Source organism: Cydia splendana, chromosome 1, assembly GCF_910591565.1.
Source record: "Cydia splendana chromosome 1, ilCydSple1.2, whole genome shotgun sequence".
Taxonomy (NCBI): Eukaryota; Metazoa; Arthropoda; class Insecta; order Lepidoptera; family Tortricidae; genus Cydia; species Cydia splendana.
In genome coordinates, this window is record NC_085960.1 from 22136315 (window position 1) to 22159315 (window position 23001).

General features: G+C 35.6%; 2 protein-coding genes across 3 annotated transcripts; both read left to right on the forward strand.

Annotated features, from left to right (window-relative positions):
* Positions 1-308: 308 nt before the first annotated feature.
* LOC134792003 (phenoloxidase-activating enzyme 1-like) lies at positions 309-10229 on the forward strand. Its single transcript, XM_063763119.1, has 7 exons — positions 309-468; positions 4553-4761; positions 5098-5284; positions 6502-6610; positions 7114-7301; positions 9252-9344; positions 9683-10229. Exons 1-7 carry the CDS (start codon positions 423-425, stop codon positions 9994-9996), a joined length of 1146 nt encoding a protein of 381 aa, XP_063619189.1. The 5' UTR covers positions 309-422; the 3' UTR covers positions 9997-10229.
* Positions 10230-14178: 3949 nt separating this feature from the next.
* LOC134792013 (uncharacterized) lies at positions 14179-22782 on the forward strand. 2 transcript variants are annotated; one of them, XM_063763131.1, is made up of 5 exons: positions 14179-14382; positions 18834-18875; positions 19058-19225; positions 22102-22251; positions 22594-22782. In XM_063763131.1, the coding sequence occupies exons 1-5, from the start codon at positions 14263-14265 to the stop codon at positions 22771-22773; spliced, it is 660 nt and encodes a 219-aa protein (XP_063619201.1). In that variant the 5' UTR covers positions 14179-14262; the 3' UTR covers positions 22774-22782. The 2 variants fall into 2 exon arrangements, with proteins under 2 accessions (XP_063619201.1, XP_063619209.1); XM_063763139.1 differs by lacking the exon at positions 18834-18875 and having other exon boundaries at positions 14185-14382.
* The last annotated feature ends 219 nt before the right edge of the window (positions 22783-23001 follow it).

Genomic DNA, 23001 nt, shown 5'->3' on the forward strand with positions numbered 1-23001 from the left:
ATCTATTTTGTGCTCAACTATTTTATAATTAAGTAACAATACATGAGTACCTACATAAGTAGTGCAATAATGGCAGTACACTCAACCACGAGGGGTTTATAAAATCACTGATTAAAATTTGTTTTGAAGTGTAAATAAAATCTAGCCATTCTAGCCTAATAACTACTAGCCTAATACATTTATTTTCCAGTATTATTAGCGGAGCATATGAATGTTTTTGCATCATCGCGTTTTTTGAAGAAGAGCGTCGGTAGGAAAAACAAGATAATAATTATGATCCGATCCTATACTTAAATGTGTTCAAGTCAACGTCAGAGACCAGTGTGGCAAGCGCTGCCAAGTAACTTGCCGCGCTCGGCATAACAACTTAACGTCTTAAACAAACGAATACTCCTTCGCGAAATCATTGTTATAGTTAAAAAATGGAGTTAAAAGTATTGTGTTTTGCCTTGCTATGGAATTACGCACGTAAGTTGAACAATAACATAATTAATAAGTCGTTTATAGATGAGATTTAGGATTAACAACCGGTTTTGACGTTGTGTGTTCGTTATTATGGGTTTTTATGCTGTGTAGGTAGGTGTTATGACTTTAAAAGTTAGTTTAAGGTTAAAAAATGCTTTTTTGTTCGTTGGTTATTTGATCCAAGTTTTAATAAGATATTTTAAAAATGTATGTATAGGTAAATGGCGCTAAATGCTACTTACTTTTTCTTTGTCTACCTAATTCTACATCTCACTAGCAGTTGTTGTCAGACACAAATATCTAATTATTAATTATATTTTATTTGTAAGGTATATAATCGTTATGTAAATGTAATAAAATATTTACTTATGAACGAGGCAAAGTTCATTTAGGACGATAATAAATCAGTGTTTAGAGGTTATCAATTTAATTATACATAATATATTCGTAATGTTGATATCCTGGTGGTGACGAGTGCCAGTAAAACAAAACAATCTGAGACGGTGTTAATTTTCTGTGAAATCATGATACACCTATAGGCTATTTTATTTACCTACAGGACGCCTAAAAAATAAGTGCATTCCCGTTACCAGGGAGGTTTTGGGATTATACTGAGCAACTTTTACTATGGGACCAACCCCGAAATCGCGAAAAAACATTTGGCTGTTTCATACATTTTGGCTGGTCCATTTTCTATGGCAGGGTAAATATTTTTTCGCTAATGCTAGTCAATTAGGTAGTGCTAACTCGTTATATTTACTAGAGTGCTTATTACATTAAATTAACCCTCCCACTGCCAAAAAAAATATACGTATATAAATATAACCTAACATACCACCACAAAATACATTAACACTTGGTTGGTTGGTTTTTGGCGGTGGTTTTTTATATCCTCCTAAGGCCGAGCCATACAAATGAAAAATCCAGAATTTGTCACTGAAATTTGAACCTGTAGTGCAGGGAATAGAGTTGATTTTGGTTTTGTTTGAAAATTGAACGAAACAAAACAAATGCGACTCTATTACAATTGAATATGATTTAAATTTCATCGAACTGAATTAGTACTATAGGTAGGACCTTGGGCCTTAGGAGGATATGTATACGGTGTGGAAAAAATTTAGGAAAGTACCTTAAGATCATAAGTTAGGTAGTTCATTTTACTTTTATATGGCATATTTTAACGGAAAAATTCTTTTATTTTTAAAAAGAAACAAAACTGCATTCCAAGATTAAAAAAAAAAAATTGAGTAGGTCTTCATCATTTTAATCAAATTGACGACCTCCTATCCGAGGTCCGGGTTCGAATCCTGGTAAGAGCATTTATTTGTGTGTTTATCATGATTTTTTGTTTCCGAGATGGATGTTTTTTTTTTATACCACATCGGTGGCAAACAAGCTTACGGCCCGCCTGATGGTAAGCAGTCACCGTAGCCTATGGACGCCTGCAACTCCAGAGGTGTTACAAGCGCGTTGCCGACCTTTTAAAAACCTGTACAGTGTACACTCCTTTTTCTATGTATATAAGTATTTATATTTAATTATCTATATACATACATATATCGTCGCCTGGTCTGGTACCCACAACACAAACCTTTCTGTGGGACTAGGTCGATCTATGTAAAATTTTCCTATAATATTATTTATTTATGTAATGAAGATTTTCGTAAAGTAACGCCTGATTCAATATATTATCCTTTACTTTATTGAATTACATAAATAATTAATGAATTAGAGTGTAAGTATTAGGGAACCGATAAACACAAAATAATAGAATGCCCTGTTGAAAATCTAGGTACTTAATTGAAACAGAAATATTGATATTGTGAGTAAAGGGGCCCACTGATTAACAGTCCGCCGGACGGTATCGGCCTGTCAGTTGTTCGGAACTGTCAAAATTTTGTTCTAACTGACAGGCCGATACCGTTCGGCGGACTGTAATGTTAATCAGTGGGCCCCTTAAGAAGATCGCAACTGTGTGACAAGTCTTTTGTAACGAGTTTCACTGAATTATTAATCGATAAACATCATAATTTATGATGGTGACGTTTATCGTTTATTTTTGTACACAACAGTGCCAATGTGACAATCGCTTGCGCTACGACAGCGAAACGCTTTGCGTCTCTCTATCAGTCTTCCGTATTAGTGCGACAGTGACAGTTAAAGTTTCGTTCGCTACAGAGCGTAAACGATTAGTATGTTGGCTAATACGCACCCAGTACCGACACTTCTAGGTAAGCGAAAAGTAGGTACTTACTCCACGTAAACGTTAGGTTACGGTTTAATAAATTACAGTGTAACCTGGATAACTGAAATCTCAATTAAAGAGATATTACAATATTGAAAGTGCAATGACTTAAAGGTTAAAAAAAAGTTGTCTGTGTTTCAGAACCCAACCTTTGAATAGTCTGGCTACAACCTGTTAGATGCCCATTTTTGTTAGTGTCCTATGACATAGACTTGTGTCCTCACGTTTATACAGTGTGGAAAAATAAGTCGGGCCCTGGAGGGAAACTACCTTAAATCCTTAAATTGGCTCATTTTACTTAAAGGAGACATTCCTTTATTTTTAAAAAGAAACAAAACTGCATTCAAAGATTTTCTAAAACTCGCTTGCCTCGCCCGGGACTCGAACCGACAAAAAAATCCAAAAAATAAGCACTCGCAATTTTATTCTACTAGTTGATACAGTTAATGTTAATGATAACATTTCTCCAAGAAACATTATGTCTTACACTCGTCTGTCGTACAAAATATCAATAAAATCTAATATTTAGTAAGGTAAACGTACTGGTCCTCGACGCGGTTCCAGTACATGTCATCTTGAAACTTAAGTCATTGTCAATAGAGGTGAAAGTAAGGTGTCATCTATTGGGTATTAGCATGTCGAGCACTAGTACAGTTATCTTACTCAAGAATTTTTAAGACAAGCCAAATTGAAGAAAAAAAGAAAAATCTTACAATGCAGTTTTGTTCCTTTTAAAAAATAAAGGAATGTCTCCTTTAAGTAAAATGAGACAACTTAAGGATTTAAGGTAGTTTCCCTACAGGGCCCGACTTATTTTTCCACACTGTATTATAATTGCCCTAAGGGCTAATAACGTAAGGGCAATTTTATTGCCGGAAAACATAGTCTCGTAAGAAAAATAATAGAAATAACGACCAAATTCAACTGAATGAAGAAATTGAAGAATTTTGATTAAATTTTGGTTGACTGGTAGAGAATGCCTTACGGCATTAAGTTACGATGTGTACTGTCATGTATTGTGCATTAAAAATGAAATAAATAATAAATAAATAAGTAAGAATCTTATCTTTTTTAAGTTTGAAGTCGGTTAAAAATAGATGTAAAGTTGATCGCAAAGTGAAGACCTTATTAGACTACCTAGTGCAAACCTGATTCTCATCAATGCTATCACGTTAGACGCAATCGTTTGCCGTTAAACTGGTATTTGTAATCACACAGCTCGAGTACGACCGATAAAATTCGGAAGTAAATATCAATATTTTTGATAAAACTATATGACGTCACGTAAAACAATGTATTTTATTCTAACTGTTTTTTTAATTTGGAAAGTTCTCATAAAGTAAGGACGCGGACCACGAAGAATTCCGTACATTGACCCGCATGTTCTTTACTCTATCGCACACACGTAATTATATTGCTATCCCGCCCACGATGGCGACGGTCCATACCACTGTGTGAGCGGGACAGCGATATAATTATGCGCGTGCGATAGAGACAGTAACAGACGGGTCAATGTACGAAATTCTTCGTGCGTAGTGTCCGTAATTTAGTTTAAATTATCGGTCGTTTATCGTATAAGTATCGGTCAGTTTTTATTGACATAACACAAGTATTTATTTAAAGAACCAGTATCTTCTGTTGTTGTTGTACTTAAGTACATTAAATATTAATGATAGCATTGTCTAATAAGGTAAAAAACTAGTGCTCGACATGCTAATGCCCAATAGATGACACCTTGCTGTCACCTCTATTGACAATGACTTAAGTTTCAAGATGACATGTACTGGGACCGCGTCGAGCACCAGTACATTTACCTTATCAGTTAAAATTCTTTTTCATTAGATTCGTCCTGCCGTACGCCACTAGGAGTTGAAAGCGACTGCGTGTCTCTATACAACTGTCAGCCGCTATTGTCAGCCTTCGAGCAACGTCCACTGCCCGGGAACGTGGTCAGCTTCCTGAGGCAGTCTTCGTGTGGGTTCGATGGTTACGAGCCCAAGGTGTGCTGCGGCCCTTTGCCATCTCAGCAGCAGCAACCGGCTCAACCTACGGTAAACCCGCCAAACACTTACATGGCTCTTTACGTGACTAATAGCGCATCTTTACATGACTTATCTTCATCGGGGCGTAGTTACAGACTCTTACAACTTCATTAATTTAAACAATAAGTAAGACCCCAATTAAAAAACAAATTAAAAACATAGTAAACAAAACTCTCGCAGTTGTGAGAATCGTGACGAAAGCAACGCTTGTGGAAAGCACGAGGAGGTCCCCTACAATTCTTCTAATATTGTGCGCAGACTATACACGTTTTCTCTAATGAACAAAGGGTCTTTTTTCACTAAATTAAAGTTTATACATGTAGGTATTATATTGTATATTTATAGCAAAGACCTAGACCGACGCGCCCACCCAGTTCCAACAACGGTGAGATAACTCCTTTAGAGGACGAGGATTCATCTCCTTCCCCCAGCGGCGAATGCGGCGTTGACACCAATGGAGACCGAATCTATGGCGGCCAGTTCACCGACCTTGATGAGTTCCCATGGATGGCGTTATTGGGGTACAGAACCCGTAAGTATTTACGACGATTGACCCTATAAACCTTAAATAACAAACAGGATAAAAAAATAAATACCTACAATCAATATATCAGACAGACTTAGTAGCAAAATAATGCTGAGGTTTTTTCTTAATTAACTGAAGATAAACCTAATTTTCAACCATAAATACATTATTTTTGTTATACACGCTTTTACTGCTGATGATTTCTATCGAAATGTGCCTAATTTTAAAGGCCTAATCAAACACAGGGGAAAAGGATAAAAATTTACATGTATTACAAGATATGAATTCAAATAAGTACCATAATAATAATCGCCGTTTTAGCGTCTCTACAGCTATACTGCAATATTTGACAGAGTATTATTTGCTTACCTTTATTACCATAACCTTTAATTAAGTTTTAAAGTAGCATATAATGGAATATTTAGCGTCAAGCACTCGAATATAATTTACCATACGGCCGTCGTTTCAATATCAACCAAAAAGTTTTAAGTATTCTCTACCATGTGCAAATATCCAGTTTTCAAGTCCTGAACAAACATTCTCGCCAAATTCATTGCGCGTGAATAAAAAAGGGTTTATTCATGACTTGACGAGTATTTACATGTAATGGCAACATAGTAGGTACGTCACTTGTGGTATTTTCGTACTTAAGTTAAGTTTTAGTACCTATCTAAATTGTAATATTAAATTGAAATAAACATTGTACCGGTACATATTGCTATACTAAATGGTCTGGAAATACCCTCTACAACCGTATGTATACAAAGATAAATAGGTTGTTCTTTGTGCCTTACCAACCAATAAAATAGATAATGATTCGAAATAACGTGCGTTCAAGGCTAAGATAATTCCAGACAACATTATGTTATCTTAAACGTTTTTTTATCACTTTTAACCTTTTCCTTGCTTGCGTAATACTATATTCTATTTTACTAATTAAAATAAATTAACACTAAAATAGATTTAAAAGGATTTGAAAACATGTTTAAGAATATATTTAAGAATTAACGCTTGAGCTCATCTTTTTTTTTTTTTTTTATTTACACAAAAGGTACTTGCTCACAAACAAAATTTATATCGCCAAACTGTAACCAGTTTGTTGGCGAATGAAGCGCTCACTTAACTGAAGTTCACTTAACTGTCTTGAAGTTTACGGATCTAGATTGAGTTAAAAATCATTAAAATGTAGTTATTGTATTAAGTGTAGGCCAATTCTGTTCCAGCCAATAGGACGATAACGTACCAATGCGGCGGAGTCCTGATCAACCATCGGTACGTGTTGACCGCCGCACACTGCGTCACTGGCGCCATCAACCGAGAAGTAGGCACTCTGTAAGTCTGTTTTTTATAATACCTACTCATTATCAACCTCGCTTGTATACGCCAGTATTTGATCGAATGTCTTCGTATTCTATTTAATTATTTTGTTTTTGAAGCCTTTTCCCATTTTTCGCGGCAATAGCCTTTGGTACTGAAAGGTAGAAACGATCCAGACGAGCACCCGGAATATAGTCGGATACGATATCAAAATATATTTTTGTTTTATTTTGGGTGATTCTAGCCTAATGTAGACTTAATGCATACTCAGAATGGGTACTGTGTTGATGCAAAAACCCCATCAATTTTCTATTGCCCAGTAAGTCAATAAAAGTAAGGACGTAAATATTACTATGGAGATTTGGCGAGCAAAGTAGGTAACTATAATCCTTCTTTTTGTGTCAAAAATGTATTCCACCCACTTTACCGACCGAGACCGAAGCGAGTTTACGCATGTTTTTACACGCTCATTTTACTGGTTTTGTTCAAACACTTGAAAAGCCTATTCTGTTTTAAAGTGCCACCGTTCGGCTTGGCGAGTATGACACTCAGAGCGACGTGGACTGCGTGGACGACTCGTGCGCAGACCCGCCGCAGGAGATTCCGGTGCAAGCCGGCCTCCCGCACCCCGGCTACAACGACAAGAACAAGAACAGGGCGGACGACATCGCTCTAGTTCGGCTGGCACAACGGGCTAAATATACTTGTAAGTAACAATATTAAATTGTTCTAATTTCAAATAATTAGCTTTTATTGTAATGGGCTATTTGCAACCTGGCCCTTGTATCACCACGCTGACAATCGTCGCATAACATTGAAAATTCACAGTACATTGCTGGTTCAACATGTAAATATTGACGCTAGTTACCGTCGTTACTTATCTACCGACTCAGAAATGTACAGTCGCCATTAGATATATCAGAGCGGAGAAGGTGCTCGGATATATCTGAACACACCTCTCTGTCAAGGTGTTAGAGTGCGCCTTCAGATATTTTTGAGCATTTCGGCTACTCCGATACCTATATCGACTGCGACTGTACAGCAAATTGTCAGTGTAAGGTGTTAATTGTAGGTACCTATAGTACATTGATTAGCTGTATTAATTAGCACCTACATATTTGTGTGTGCGCTCGGTATTACAGACGAGCTGATGTGGATATTTCCTTGTTAAATTTTCGTCAATAAAACAGATTAGAAAACGTCCGGGAAAATAAATTACTGAGGCTAATCCAGAGAACGTATAAATTATAAATCCAACTAAATAATATTACAAATCTAAAACTTATCTGTATAAATCTATCATACAGAAAGGTTTAACAAAAGGAGATATAGAAAATCTTCGCACATAAATTTGCAAGCAGAATCTACTTATTTACTACAACCAGTTTATAAGATGATCAAAGCCATTCTCAAAGTGTGCTCCGCGGACCCCTAGGGCTGCGCAAAGCCTCTCCGCTCCGCAACTAAGCTCTGCGAGAAAAAACGAAAAGAATAGTAGATTGTTAACCAAGGGTTGAAAGGCACCCATTTCTGTCGAGGTAGTTTGGCGCTCGAACGCAGTGAGAGCGCCAATAGTCCGAGACGGAAATGGTGCCTTTCACCCGAGTTAAACACTCTACTTTTCATATCGAATGCGAGGAAACCACACAAGACAAGGCAATTTCGCAAAATCAGTAATTGAAGTACCCAATAGACCTACAGCCATGATTTTTTACCTTAGGACTTACTTGCAATCGGAGACTTTACATGTGTAAAGATTAATAACGCCTAGCGAAAATCATTTAGATTGCAATAGGTATTTACGAAAACACACATTTTTTAACAAACTGCAGTAATTTTAAAATGATTTGTTCATTATAGTACGAAAATCAGCGGGATTGCCTCTTACTTTTTAATTTTATACTTTTTCGTTCTAAAAGCCGCCACAGACTACCGGACCGTACCGCGACCTTGGTGCGTCGCACCACCTAATAATATAATAAAAGTATTTTAAATATTAAATAACAATTTAATTAATGATATAAGAAATTTTTATCTTGTATTTTATTTTATTTTCATGAATATAGTGCTAAATAACTTTAAAAACCAATTTAATATCGTACAAACGTTTAACTGTGGCTGTATAAGAATCTGCCTTTGCTCATTTACGCAAGTGTAAGGTTAAAAAAAATATTTTTGGTGTATTCCTTTTGGTTCCCGCCTTATGAAATCGAGTAAATAGAATTCAACGAAAGAAATCAAGAATAATTTGTTTTAACAATTTACTTACATCATTTTTTATAAAAAAAAAGGATCAACGTGGGATTAGTAAAATTAAAGAATTACCAATTGTTACAGGCGAGGAAATAAAGACACTATTTTTCCATTTTGTTTCCACCCAGTTGTTCGTGCCTCGTGGGACGGGGACGCAGAGGAGTACACCACTTTTCTGCGCTAGAGCATAAACGTATCACTTTCTGCGCACCTTTTAGAACAACAACGACCCACTTTCAGAGCATGAGATATGAAAAAACAGTAACCAGCTCTCTGTATGTCCGGTGCACAGTTCAATAGTTTTTATTTGGGGCTCTGTCAAATATTTCGCTTTCCAAAAGGATTCCGTCGCCAAAAAAGTTCAAGAACCGCTGAGATGATGTACCTATTGTTTTTTGTTCAGATTACGTGCAGCCCATCTGCCTGCCGGACGGCCGGGCGCGGTTGACGGTAGGCAACGACGTTTACGTCGCCGGCTGGGGAAAAACCTTAAACGGTATGTACACTATTGATTTTACTTCCATTCTGACGATTCCAAGAAATAATCGGTGGGTTTACGAGGGCTGTGGTAAAACGTGTTACTATTTTATACACACAGCGCGCTGTAACCAGGTAGTTGAAGTTCTAGTGTAGTACTAGTAGGTTATGTAAGTGCATTTATTTCTAATTTTAATTTTATAGCTTATGCTCGTACTGAACTTGTTTTGCGTAATGGTACGGAACCCTACGAGCGCGAGTCCGACTCGCACTGGGCCGGTTTTTTTATCAATCATCATTGCACGCATACAAAGTCGCGGGCAGACTAGTTATAAATAAAACTAAATTATATTTCAGGACGCAACAGCCCAATCAAGCTGAAACTGAAACTACCTATTTTCGAAAAAGATAATTGTGCTCAAAAGTACCGCACATTGGGTGCTGAGCTCGGAGACAAGCAAATTTGTGCTGGAGGGGTGTTCTCCGAAGACGCGTGCAGAGGTGACTCCGGGGGCCCTCTTATGAGAGCTAAGAGCAAGGGAGTGTATGAGTCCGTAGCCGTAGTCTCCTTCGGCTATGGATGCGGCAGGGACGGGTGGCCCGGAGTATACACTTCTGTAGCAAGTTATATGGACTGGATTCGTTCTACGATGCGAGATAACAATGTTTAGAAACTTATGTATGATTGTTAAAATATGTAAATGTAAATTTTGGAATTTCAGTCAGAATGACTTCACTTAACTATACGTTACGTACTTTTTTATTGTACGAACTGTGTTCGTTCAAGTGTGAATGACGAACGTTTACGCATTAATCTCAAATTTGTGATAATATTTAGTGAATCCTAAACAATTTGACTATTTAAGAATTAATTGCAATTTGGTTATACATTGAAAATAAGTTTTCATAGATGGAAGATACATAGATACTTTTCTAAATAGTATCAATACATGACACCTGTATTTTCTATACGGCTAATTGTGTCTGAATCTTAAGCAATTTATACCTATGAGTTAAAGTTATGCGACTTTCCTGTGAACATGATAAAATAATAGGATTTTAAACTTCGTACTTTATCCTTATATTATATTAAATTAAAACCTACTTCTTGAAATTTGTATGATGTAAAATAAAAAATGTAATGAATGAATGAATGAATGATTTCTTAGAAAAATGTTACAAATATTTTTGATAGTTAATATTTTATACATAAATAAAATGAGCAGTAAACATTTGTAAGTGCTATAGATTGATTTTTACAGTCCAATATTTTTTGTTAACTTTTATCTATTAATAAAATGTTATATTATGTTAGCAAAGTAACTGACTTGAAACCAGCCAATTGCGCTTAATTAAAACAAAAGTCATTGAAGCATTTGTAAATTAAAGATAAATACGCCAGACAAAAACCTATCAAGTTATCGTCAAATAACAGAACCTTGTGTTGAGTCCAATGTCGTGACCAGTAAAAAATAATACTTACATTCATAAAAACAGTTTACTTTACTCCTTTACTGTAACAACAACGATCGCTAAGGATGATTGTACATTGTTAACAAATAGTACTACATTGTTTTTACTCGTATTTAGGTAAAATAATGTACCTATTGATAATAAAATATTGCTTAAAGAACATGTTTTTTCTTAAAACGAATTATTTGTGGCCAATGTATAACGTTATCGCTAATGTGGTTAATAATCTTTACAGTACATATGGTCCTATTTTCCCGCACTAGTGCGTAAAGTAGCACTTTTCGTGCGTATGTCAAAAGTTTAAAGGGCCATATGTACAGTCACCTGCAATAGTATGTTACTCTTCGAAGGCGGCAAAAATAAGTGACACGCTCTTAGGGTTCTACAAATAAGGTCGTGTCAGATATTTTTGCGGCCATCGAAGAATGACATACAATTGCAGGTGACTGTACTGTAAACGTTGTACGATACACGTGCGAATAGGTAATTTTGCCTCTTTTCCGCACTTGTATCGTAAATAACTATTTCGAGCTACAGATGTTCTTTTGTTTAATTATTTATCTTATATCCATCTAAATGTGATACATAACTTCTTATTATTTTACCGTGGGGCTTAGTCAATTCGTGTAAAAAATGTCCTATAATTTTATTATTATTCTAGTGAGTCGTAGTTAACTAAATTGATACATGGAATTTTGCTTATTTAGTTTACTTTTTTAGGGTTCCGTAGCCAAAGGGTAAAAAAGGAACCCTATCACTAAGATTCCACGTTCCGTCGGTCCGTCTGTTGTCACCAGGCTGTATCTCATGAACCGTGATAGCCAGACAGTTGAAATTTTCAGAGATGATGTATTTCTGTTGCCGCTATAACAACAAATACTAAAAAGTACGGAACCCTCGGTGGGCGAGTCCGACTCGCACTTGTCCGATTTATTATGATACAGGAGGCAAACAAGCAGACTTATCGCTTAATAATAATATTAATAATCATTAAATTAAGCAATATAAAAATCATTACAACACACTCAAGTGCAATGAAAACGATAAAAGCTTGTAAATTGCAATACAAGTGGAAGTCCCTTTTTGACAGCTTTTGTTAGAAAGGGACTTCCACTTGTATTACAAGTTACAAGCTTTTGATAAACAGGGCAAAGGAATTTGTGATACAAAGTTAACAAGTTTACAGTGTTACTTGTAAACATAAATAAATAAATCTAAATCTAAATCTAAATCTAAAGATAAAGATAGTTTATTATTCAAGTAGGCATATTACAATACGCTTATGAACGTCAAATAAAGCTACACCGGCTCCAATCCTACACCTCTCATAAAGCTCTCGAGGAAAAATGGAGAATCATATATTTGTATTTAAAAAGCTTGTATGTTATAAGGTGTAGGCACAATTTAAATTTTCGTAGTTATCGCGTACCTAGCTTTATTTAATATCACACACTTTTAATTATTTTCATACATATCGTTATTAAGATATTTTAGTTACAACGTGAAATACTTGTTAACTTGACTGATATAAATTTATCCACATATATTCCCTACACGCATTAATGCATCCCAAAAGTCATCTAGGATTCCCACTTCGATGAAACAAAGAAATTCAATTAAACGTAACGTATCATTTGCATATAGGTGTCACTGGCAATCAAATTAAGTGGAGCGCTCACAATGCTATGCGCATAATTTAATCATTTACCCTTTCGATGCGTGGTGGCCCTGGTAGCCTTATATTTTAATCGTCCTCGATGAGGTATAATTTCAAGATGGTAGATTGCACAAAAACCCTTGCTTGTCATGTAAGTCATACAATATTTTGTTATGTAAAGTACCTTTCAGCATGCTGTAGAATGAAAACGAGCAATTGAAATAAAACAAATAAAGTTATTACCTGTCAAAAGCCTGACCAGAAATATATGTGTATGATCACGCGCCATGTCGCGGAATTTCACTGGAACAATTTTTTTCATACTGTACTGAACTGTCACCGTATACATGAGAATAACAGGGCTTGTTGACAATGATCATATATTACTGGTCAGGCTTTATATCATATCTAATCTCGCATTCAAAGTGCCACTTGTCATTTACAACTGACACTTGATTCGTTCTTGTAGATATGGTTAATCAAAGTCGGATTCAACTTTACCTTACAAAGCTTTTACTGTAAACACACCGTTCCCCTGTGTTTTCGTCTAGATCCCGCTGAGTTATTGCTAGCGAAGCAGAGATGAAGCATTTATTTCCCGCGTGCATGAACGCTTAAGAAATCCGAGTGAAAATTATTTATATCTCCGCCATTGAGAATTAAGTCTAGCAAATAATTTATGAGGAAACATCGATTGTAAGGAAAAATGACTGTAGGAGATTGGATTCAATTTCTGCAGAGTCTTTTAGATCTTTTGAATTATCAAGGAACGTCAATCATAACACACGTAGGTACATGTAGGTACAGTAAACTGCAGAGTAAAGTGGGGGGGTCACTTCATAGAAATTTGTTTGCCGGACTTGGCGAGTGTTTGTATCAGTAGGTACCATTTCAATTTTATTTTTTATGTATCGAAAGTTCCATAGTAAAGCGCCGGGGCGCGCTGGCTGACGTTGATCAGTCTGTCAAATGTGGTTGGTGCAACTGGCCCATAGTCTAGGTAAAGATACTCGTACCTACGTAGTCTTAGGTTTGATTAGGAAATGGCACAATACAAAAACGCAAGTTACATTAACGTAAAAACAAGCCATAAATCACAAGATTGAGTATATTCATTTTCCTAGGAGATAACAAATACGCGAAGGGGAAACTTCAATCGGAATCTAAAAATTACGACAGTTTAAAAGTAGGTGTCATTTACATAAAACTACTATATCGGAAATGATAAACAGTCTCGTTCGCCCCATTTGTTTGTTCATATGAAATTGATAGATAAAATTCGCGCGTAAAAGATTTTTTTGCGATTTAGGTATTTGAGAATATTTTTACTCAGATAGAGGCTTTTTCAAAAACGTTTTAAGTAAAACATACTACATATTAGTCTTTAAGTATTTATTTATGGCTTTAATTATATTATTTTCGGTTGCTTATATTTGTCTGGCTGAGTCACAAAACAATCTTAAGTCAAAATAACTACCCACTTTTTTATTATGGCTGTTTTTTTACAATTTCCTGATGTTACTAATATTTACTGTTTATGGCTGTAACTTACATATTAGCTACGGTAGAACCTGATAAAATTGTAGGGATATCTAGTTACATGTTAAGGTTTATCTATAACAATGTGGGTAGGAACATAGGAAGCGCACGCAGTATTGTTGTCGACTGATACCATGTTGTACAACATGACATGCAAACTCATTCGCTGCGATTTCAAAAACCATATCAAAATCACTGATCAAAAACAGCGGACACGTGTATTATAGATGTTTATCGCACATTCTATATAAGGTTTAATATAGGTAAAATGACACTATATTTTCTGAACCTAGATAACTTATTGGTTGGCCAAAGAATGAAGTGTGAGTACATTGCGGTGGAAATATTATTTTTTTTCATAACGTTATTCGGAACTACTAAGGGAGATGTAAGTAATGTTATTCGTAATATAGTACAGTACCTACGAGTACTTAGGTACTGTAAACTAGGTGATTGATTGACTATGGTCCAATAGGTACATACTATGGTCCATTTTTATGTCGATTAATAACGAGTTTGATTTATATAAAGTAATTTAATATATGTATACCTATGTACAAAGATTTTCACAAACACAAACATTTGAACCATAGTTGTGTAATGTGGACGGTCTAACACAGTTTGCTGATATCATGGTACCTGTTTAGATTGGTAATCAAGTTATTAATGACCAGATGACCACTTTAGCGAGATATGTAAATAGTTTTTTAATGATCGAAAAGTAGTGGTTAATCTAATAATTAGGCACTTAATTTAACCTCATATTGGTATCGTTAAATATTAAGTAGCATAATTACATAAGTTATTCAGAAAAGCATCCGAAAGGCACATGGCCCATTTTCCATCGGGCACTTTTTATAGGTATGTTCAGGGGCTCGTCAATTAATCACGTCACATATTTTAGCCTAGTTTTTGATTGTGATCTTTCAGGATCCCTTCCTCCTATACGGTAAATCACGTGTAGTTTTCTGCCAGCATCAATACAGTTTTGTAACGGATGTACAGTCTGCAAAACTATTAGATTGTCACAATACAAATATGTATGCAGATGTGCTAAGCTATTAGTTTGGCTGATAGTATGTACACACACAAAAGGTGTTAAAGTAAAAAAAAAACTTTATATTTTTCTCAAAATATTTTCGAGGTTTGAGGCTGTATAACGTTGCTGCTGAAGCTCGAGCGAAAACTTCACTGTGAATTATATGTTAAGAATCTTAATTATTTGTAATTTTTAGAGCACCGTACAAAACTTTGTTCACGGTGCTCTTATGGGATCACTTCGGTCTTGCAAATCGGTTAAATGCGTTTTTCTCAAAGACCGTTTGATATAGGTACCTGAAATTTGGAATAGTTATGGCAAGTACCATCACTAACACTGTGAATAAGTCGAAACTGCTTATGTCTGATTTTAGGGGGAAATTTAGGGGGTTAGAGGGTTAGGCTGAATTTTATTTTCAATTGTAAGAATCGTGTGAGGTACCATTAGAAAGCTTGCAAAAAATTGAGTCGATGGACTGATTTTCACTTCATTTTAGAATGCAATAGTTTCGATAAAAAATGCATTTAAAGTTGCAAGTTTTCATACAAAATTTTTCACCTCTGTCCTGTCGATTTTCGCGAAAACTATAGCTAACAGGCAGCTGACCAGTCAATATCCAACTAAAACAAGTATGGAGACGGCGGGAAAATTATCAGGTTAACTCTATCTTTATTAGTTTTTAAACTGCAGCTTGATCTTTGGTTGCTTAGGGCTAGCTAACTGATGCTTACACTGGTCATTCATATTAGGAAGTAGTTTTAGTGAGAAAGATCCTTACTTAAAACTTTGGCATTGAAATTTATGACTTATGTCTTTGATACAAAGTTTAATTCTACTTACTTACTTTTGTGAGATATTTCATTTTTTTTTCTGAATAGCCTACTATAAGTATGAGAGAGTAAAAGATCTGCAAAATGCAACCTTGTAATAAAGCAAATAAGTTTAAATTTTGAACGGGCTTTCCAACCAATAGACTATCGCAGTGTGCTCAGTAAGAATCATATTTATTATTGGAGTTTATCAGTACAAATTTAAATTAAGAATTCCGTTCTTCACTGTCGTTGTGTTTTTTTTTTCACATTAGCGCACATAGAGTTAGTAAAGCGTATAGAGATAATAAAGTCATTTAATATTTATTAACAGCTATGGCGTCATCTACCTATAGATTTTACTGAGAGTATCTGATTCGTCGAAACAGTATTCCTTCTCATTAAGTACCATTACATTTATGTATTAATTGTATACAGTATGTATATTTTTGAACAGATCGGTGAGAGCAGCATCTAGATACTGTTATGTTACGAAAAAATAATTTTGGAAGACCGAGCGCAGCACGGTTCCATTTTTATCGACTATCACTATGCGCGTCCCTTTTGCACTAACATACTTGTTAGAACGTGACAGGCATGGTGACAAGCGATAAAAACGCGACCGTGCTACGCCGCCTGTATTGTATATGACAGTTATAATTCACAGGTTTTGGAAACAAAGGTAAAGTTGACGAAATATAAAGTAAGCCGATCTTGATCAAACTTGTTTGAGTGACAAAGATGTCAGTTAAGATTTGGTACTCATGAATTCCAGTTCTACTAAAATATTTTTTCTTTTAAAAGCTGACTTACAATAAGTCCAAAATTGTGCGGTAAGTTAGGTTTATATTCAAATTATACGCAATTCTTTGTAGCAACTCCGCCAACTGGACGGAAACAGGTACTGGACGGCAAACTGACGCAGTTACCCTACTTGTACTAAAACTTAGACATTTATTAATATTTATTTCTGTGACTTATATGAAACATGAGCAAATTGATTAATACTTTACGTTAATTACATTTTGTGTAAAGCCCCCTCCACACTCGTGCGCGAATTGCGGCGCGAAGCCGCGAACGCGAGTGTGGCGTCGACTTTCGTAGACAGCGAAATCGACTCCACACTCACGTTCGCGGCTTCGCCCGCGATTCACGCGCATAGTCTGGAGGGGGCTTCAGAAACAAGCCTAAACGTCAAAAACCGAGAAATGCCGAATCACAGACTTAATTGTAATATTATTCCTTTTTGAGTCGTGCCTGCTCAGTCTACAAGTTTAAAATACAACAATTGCGACTATATCAAAGATTATCATGAGGTCGTATGTATACCCAGTATTTTTGACGGATTTAGTTTTTCATGCTCGAAGTTGCCTGTCAACTCTGACGTATATTAAGTTGTCAACTATTTTGGTGTTTGAAAGAATCAATAATTGGCAAAGTGCCCTGGCAGAAAAAGCCATTCTCACAAAAAATGAATCAATAATAATGAAAATGTTCAGAAAAGTGGAAGAATATACTTCAATATGTTATGGATGCTAGTAAGATGTAAAAACAACAGTTTAGCGGAATGTCAGTTTACGAAATGGTTTGTACAAATTACAGAGAAATTCATAATAATTTGTTTCTACTAGAAATGTGCTTTCACCAAACGTTTTAGATAAACGGTAGGCCTATATTATATAAACGTTCTTGATTTCGGTTGGCCGAAATGGGACTTACGATTTTTCCTCTTTTCACCTCCAAGATGAGGTTGATTGTTAGTGTTAGAAACCTGTAATTTGCTATGGATATACAATCAATGCGACAAGGTGGTAAATAAAATCTTTAATCTCTAAAAAATATATTTAAGGTAGAAGCTTTATAACTTCTACATTACCTATACTAGCCCAGAGGCCTTTAATAAAAGTCCAAACTCCAAGGTCCCAGAGCTCCCAGACATTACCTTCTTATTTCCTAATAGTGAATAAAATGTACTTATGGGATAAATTAGTATAAGTATCCAAACATAAAACCACCTAAGGGTGTGTCGTACGGTGCACCGTAGTCTTGACTTCGTGCTTGGCCAATTATTTTAAGCAGGGAACTCGCAAGAAGAGTTTATAAAATAAATGAGAGACAGTAGACGAATGGCTCTGTAGAGTACGTACCCAAATTTGTCGATTATTTATTTATTTTATTTGTTAGGAAAACTTACAGCTAGAGTAACAAGTTAGATAATGATAATTAAAAAAAACAGTATAGAAATACATAAGTGTTAACAGTGGGAGAAGTCTTGGCTCATTAGTTTGCGTATACTAAAGCTATCACAGAACAGATCAATGAAATCATGATGTGTGCAAAGCTGATTGAAAGACCTAGAAGCTCTTAGAAGAAAGGAGTTTTTCCTGTATTTACTATGAACAAAGGGAATATGGAACGTTTTTTTGGTGCGTGAGGATAATGCGTGAGGGGACTGAGAACGTCAAGTTCGCTAATAGATCAGGACAGTCTACATAGTTCTGAGCAATTTTCATAATATAAATTACGTCAGATATATTACAATTTAAACAATGAGATTCCTAATTGATTGATTGTCTATCTATAGGTATAGCTCTAAGTGCTATCTAATACCTACATGTCCTAAACTATTGGTACAAAACTGTAACTACAAACATTGAACTACAATTAAGACGATAGTGGACGACTGCCTGTGCATACAAAGTAGTCCCCATTGACCACACCAACGATACCGAAAAATAAACTAAACAAATGAAATCACTATAGTATTTCGACTAAATGAGTCGCTTAACTTCCTACTAGGGTAAACCCATTTGTCAGATTATGCGATTTTGGTATTAACAAAAGGTAATATAGGGTAGACATTTGCTGAGAGGGTCGAATGGATTTACCCGAGTTTGAAGTTAAGCGACACAAATGAGAAGACTGGCTTATTTTGTTTTTCGAGATTAAGCATATTCGACTGTTTATTTATAAACCAACTCGAATTCACAGATACAAGATGCATTGGTGGAGGAGGGAACAACGGCCGAAAATGTAGGTATTGGTATGTTAACTCATGTCGCTAAAGCAGTTTTCACTTTTCAAGTCCGTTACTTTAACATCCCATGCTCATTTTTAACATTTTAGTCTGTCTCCCTCTATCCTATATTTTCTTTTATGACGGTCATGTAACGTTCTACTCACAACATTTAGGTATGTTTTGGTGTTGATTTCAGGAATGTTACCTTGCAGAATTTTCAGACGATGTCTGGCCCTGTGCCGATTTTGACAATAAGGTCATGCAATGCGACCCTCTCGAGCTTGGTATGGTGGAAGGAAAGGACGGGGAATTGGGCTTGCAAGGAGTGATTGAAGTTAATTCCGAAATTAAGGAAGGAACAATGGTACGGTATATAATCCATTAAGCAAACGAAAATAAACATTTTTGCTCCAGCATTTCAATCTGTCAATTAAAAGGCCGTCACTAGATTCAAAGTTACTAGAGAAACGCCCCAAGATTGCTAATTAAAATTTTGGCAACCGTAGTATGGTCTTAAAAAGGGCTACGATCTTTGCAAAAAATCTGCTGGCTGAACCTACTTAACTGCACCTTAAAATTGCTACAAATTGTATAGTTCCCGAACGAAGTTCAAGGAATCATCCCGCTCACATTCTAACCGGCTGTCCTCTTGCTTCCTCTGCTCATAATACCTCATACCTTGTACACGAACTGTAGTTACATTTGACTTCTTACTAGAGATGCACAAAACGCTTCACTGAGTTGAAAAGATTGATTCATATCTTTTGCTCGCGGTGATATGTATCACTCATTTCGCTCATTTCGTTCATTTCGCTCAGTGGATCTGTATTGTTCACGAGTGAGTAGAGAGAGAGATATGTCAATCAATCAGATACACTCAGCCATAAGTGCGACCAAGATGGAGAATCACGCGATACGATCCCGCCATGTTTTCTCGACACCCTCCGAATTCTTCCGAACCGCCCCGAAACGTATTCGGGTGATTCTTAAATTGTGTCCAAAAAAATTTTTTTTCATAAACTTTTTTATTTTTCACACATTATTACATATATCAAAAGTACATACAAAAAGCAATTTTTTGATTCATACGGTCAAGCTTAATACCCTCAGGAAAGGTAAATAAAATAAGTACATAAACACGGTCGTGACAAAGTGTCCCTCAGTCGTGACATTTCGCGCATTTTGATGGCCATCTCGGCTATTTTGATTTATATAGTTATTTTAACATAGCCTAAGTCACTCATATGACGACGACAAACCTAATGACAGCTCAGACGTTGAAATCCGTCAAACTATAAAGGCTGTAGAGCGTGACAAAGAATTCGATACACATCATACATACATACATACAAGCGAAAAACATTTTTTTGCTTTGGCAGTCGGCAATAATAGCAAATGATCTGTAGCTAATAAAAATGCATTTCTGAAATGTGCATGTGCCTCTAAATTAATCAAACGAATTAAGAATGACACGACCACGTGTCTATGTCACGAACGTGGACTCAAAAGTCCGTGGCGGTGACAGATTTTTCAGGCCACGGTCGTGATAATTTGGAACATGTTCGATATTACATAAACATTTCCTTTGATTTTGCAAATGTTAAATAATTAGCTTAATCTGCAATGTATGAGGAATATCTTATGTTACAAACAATAACGTGAAACTGCAATTTAATCTTAAAACTCTAACACGGCGGTGACGCGTTAAGGTTGACCGTTTTTTCAAATGAACACAAATAAATAATTTTCGTCAAAACTTCTCCCTTCAGCCATTTGTAAACCTGACAACAAAACAGTGTTGCTGTTCTAAAAAAACTTTAAAAAGGCTGCCAGTAGTAAAGATAATTTTCTACCGAGTACCTCATGTTTATATTACCACGCGCGGTGGTGACGCGAAAACTAATCACAAAATGTATGTTGTTAAAAATTATATAAAATCGTTATAAATCCATACAATTTCTAAAAAGTGTTGTAGAACAAGGATTGGTGTTTTATATTTGATATAAATTATTGCAAAATCACTTCATATTTTATCAAAAAAAAATCAAATATTACAAAATCTGGGGAAGTCACACTACACGGTCCGTGACATTTCGCACTTAATTTTTTTTTAATATGTTTCTAATACTCTTAGGACAATACATTTTGGTTGACCTAAAACTAGAGGTAAATTGCTAAGTATATTGATATAGAGTTTACTTGTTTTCACAAAAATACATGCTATTCTAACGTGTTACACAAAAAATGCATAAGAATAAGAATTACCCATTCGCATCGTCTCACTCGCTCGTCACGCTCGGCCGGCTCATTCGAAACATGGTGGGAAAGAGCGAGCAAGGAACACTGAGATAGATCATGGTCTAATAAAACATGGTCTTCTATTCCCAGAGTGACACGCGCCTACGTCACAATAACATTGCCACTTTATTTCAACATAACATGTTACATGGGTACATTATACGAGTACCTATGGTTAATAAGTTAAAATATTTCTTTATAATTTATAATTTTCATTTATATGTATTTTATCTTAAATTTTACAATAACACGTAATTTTTAATTATTTGTTAGCAATATCTTCCGATTCACGAAAGAAATTTCAGACGTTCGGGTAATTCTGTTTACATTACTGGCAACACAGGATAGCGCTGTCACATTTGACAATTCGGATCTAGATAACTTCATGCCCTGACCGTCATCCTTGTCGAACGCGTGTTAATTGTTATTTCCTTCTCGCTCAGTGTCAGCAGTCGCAGTGTTTTCCAAACTTTTCACGTCGTAAGCTTGGTAATTAATGTGTAACTGTGAATTAGTTTTTCAAACGTTTGTCTTGTATAGATAAATAAAGTTTAATTTAATACATTAAATTTGTTTTATTTTACTATGTTTCTACATGAATAACTTAAAATTAATGCCGTTAAAATAATTTTCACCGTTGGTTAAAATTCTCCCACATTTTAAAGTTTGAGAACCTGTAAACAGCATGATGACGTAGGCCCGTGTCAGTTAGGTCATACGCGAATCTCGGAATAGAGTACCAGGCGGAGTATATTATTATACCATGAGTTACTGAGCGAAATGAGCGAGTTGAATCTGCACTGAGTTGAAGAGTGAGTGAGTTCAGTCAAATTATACAGTTCATTTAAATCACCCACTCGTGAACGACACATGTCTACTTCTTACGTAACTACGGTTTCATTGAGTACCTACCTACCTACACATTGATTGTGTTGTTTATAGATGAACGTCGAAATATGGAAAATCTTGGATATTGGAAAGGAATACCTATTCCATACTCAAGGTGACATATGTAGCAGTTTAACAGACCCAAACACACCGTGGTTTCCTATGGTTGATGCAATGAAGATAAAAGAATGTCCCATAGCAGTGGTAATTATTAGTTTTTTTTAAATGTCTTGTAGTGGATCTCTGTTTGTTTTAATTGTACAGACATTATATAATTACAAATCATGTCAGTAGGTAATATATATAGGTACTTATTTCGTCTAAAGTGGCAGTTGAAGTAAATAGACATCGACTGCTAGGTGTACTCGTTTTGACGTCGATAATTTTTAGATACAGAAAAATAATTAAAACATGCCGCTGAGCCGTATTATAAGTCGTGATTAGCTATAACTTAACTTACCTACTTAGGAAACTAGTTAATAAGGACCAATACTCGTGTTATATTCACAGTTATATTCTAAATTCTATGTTGTATGATTGTTTCAGAAAAAATATGAGGTAAAAAATATGGTAATCAATTTGGAGCAAACGAAGGAAATGTTGAACCACGAGGTGTGCGGCTCATATATAATGCAATTGTCGATGTCTATAGAAATGGAGAAGATATCTTGTCACGAGCTAGGGATTGATTTGAGTGCATACAGTTGCAATAAAACTAAAGACTAAATTGGTAAACCGAGCATTATTTCTCACTCTTGAACTCTAATAGTAGGTATGTTGATACTGGATGACTGTTGATTCGACCTATTCCTTGAAATGGGTTATTCTGGAGCTCATTTGTACTGTAATTATTTAAGCCTTGTCAACTAGAGTGCCTAGACTAGATGCCTATCGTTTGTGCTAGGTACGACATCATCATATCAGCCTTTTATCGTCCACTGCTGAGCATATGCC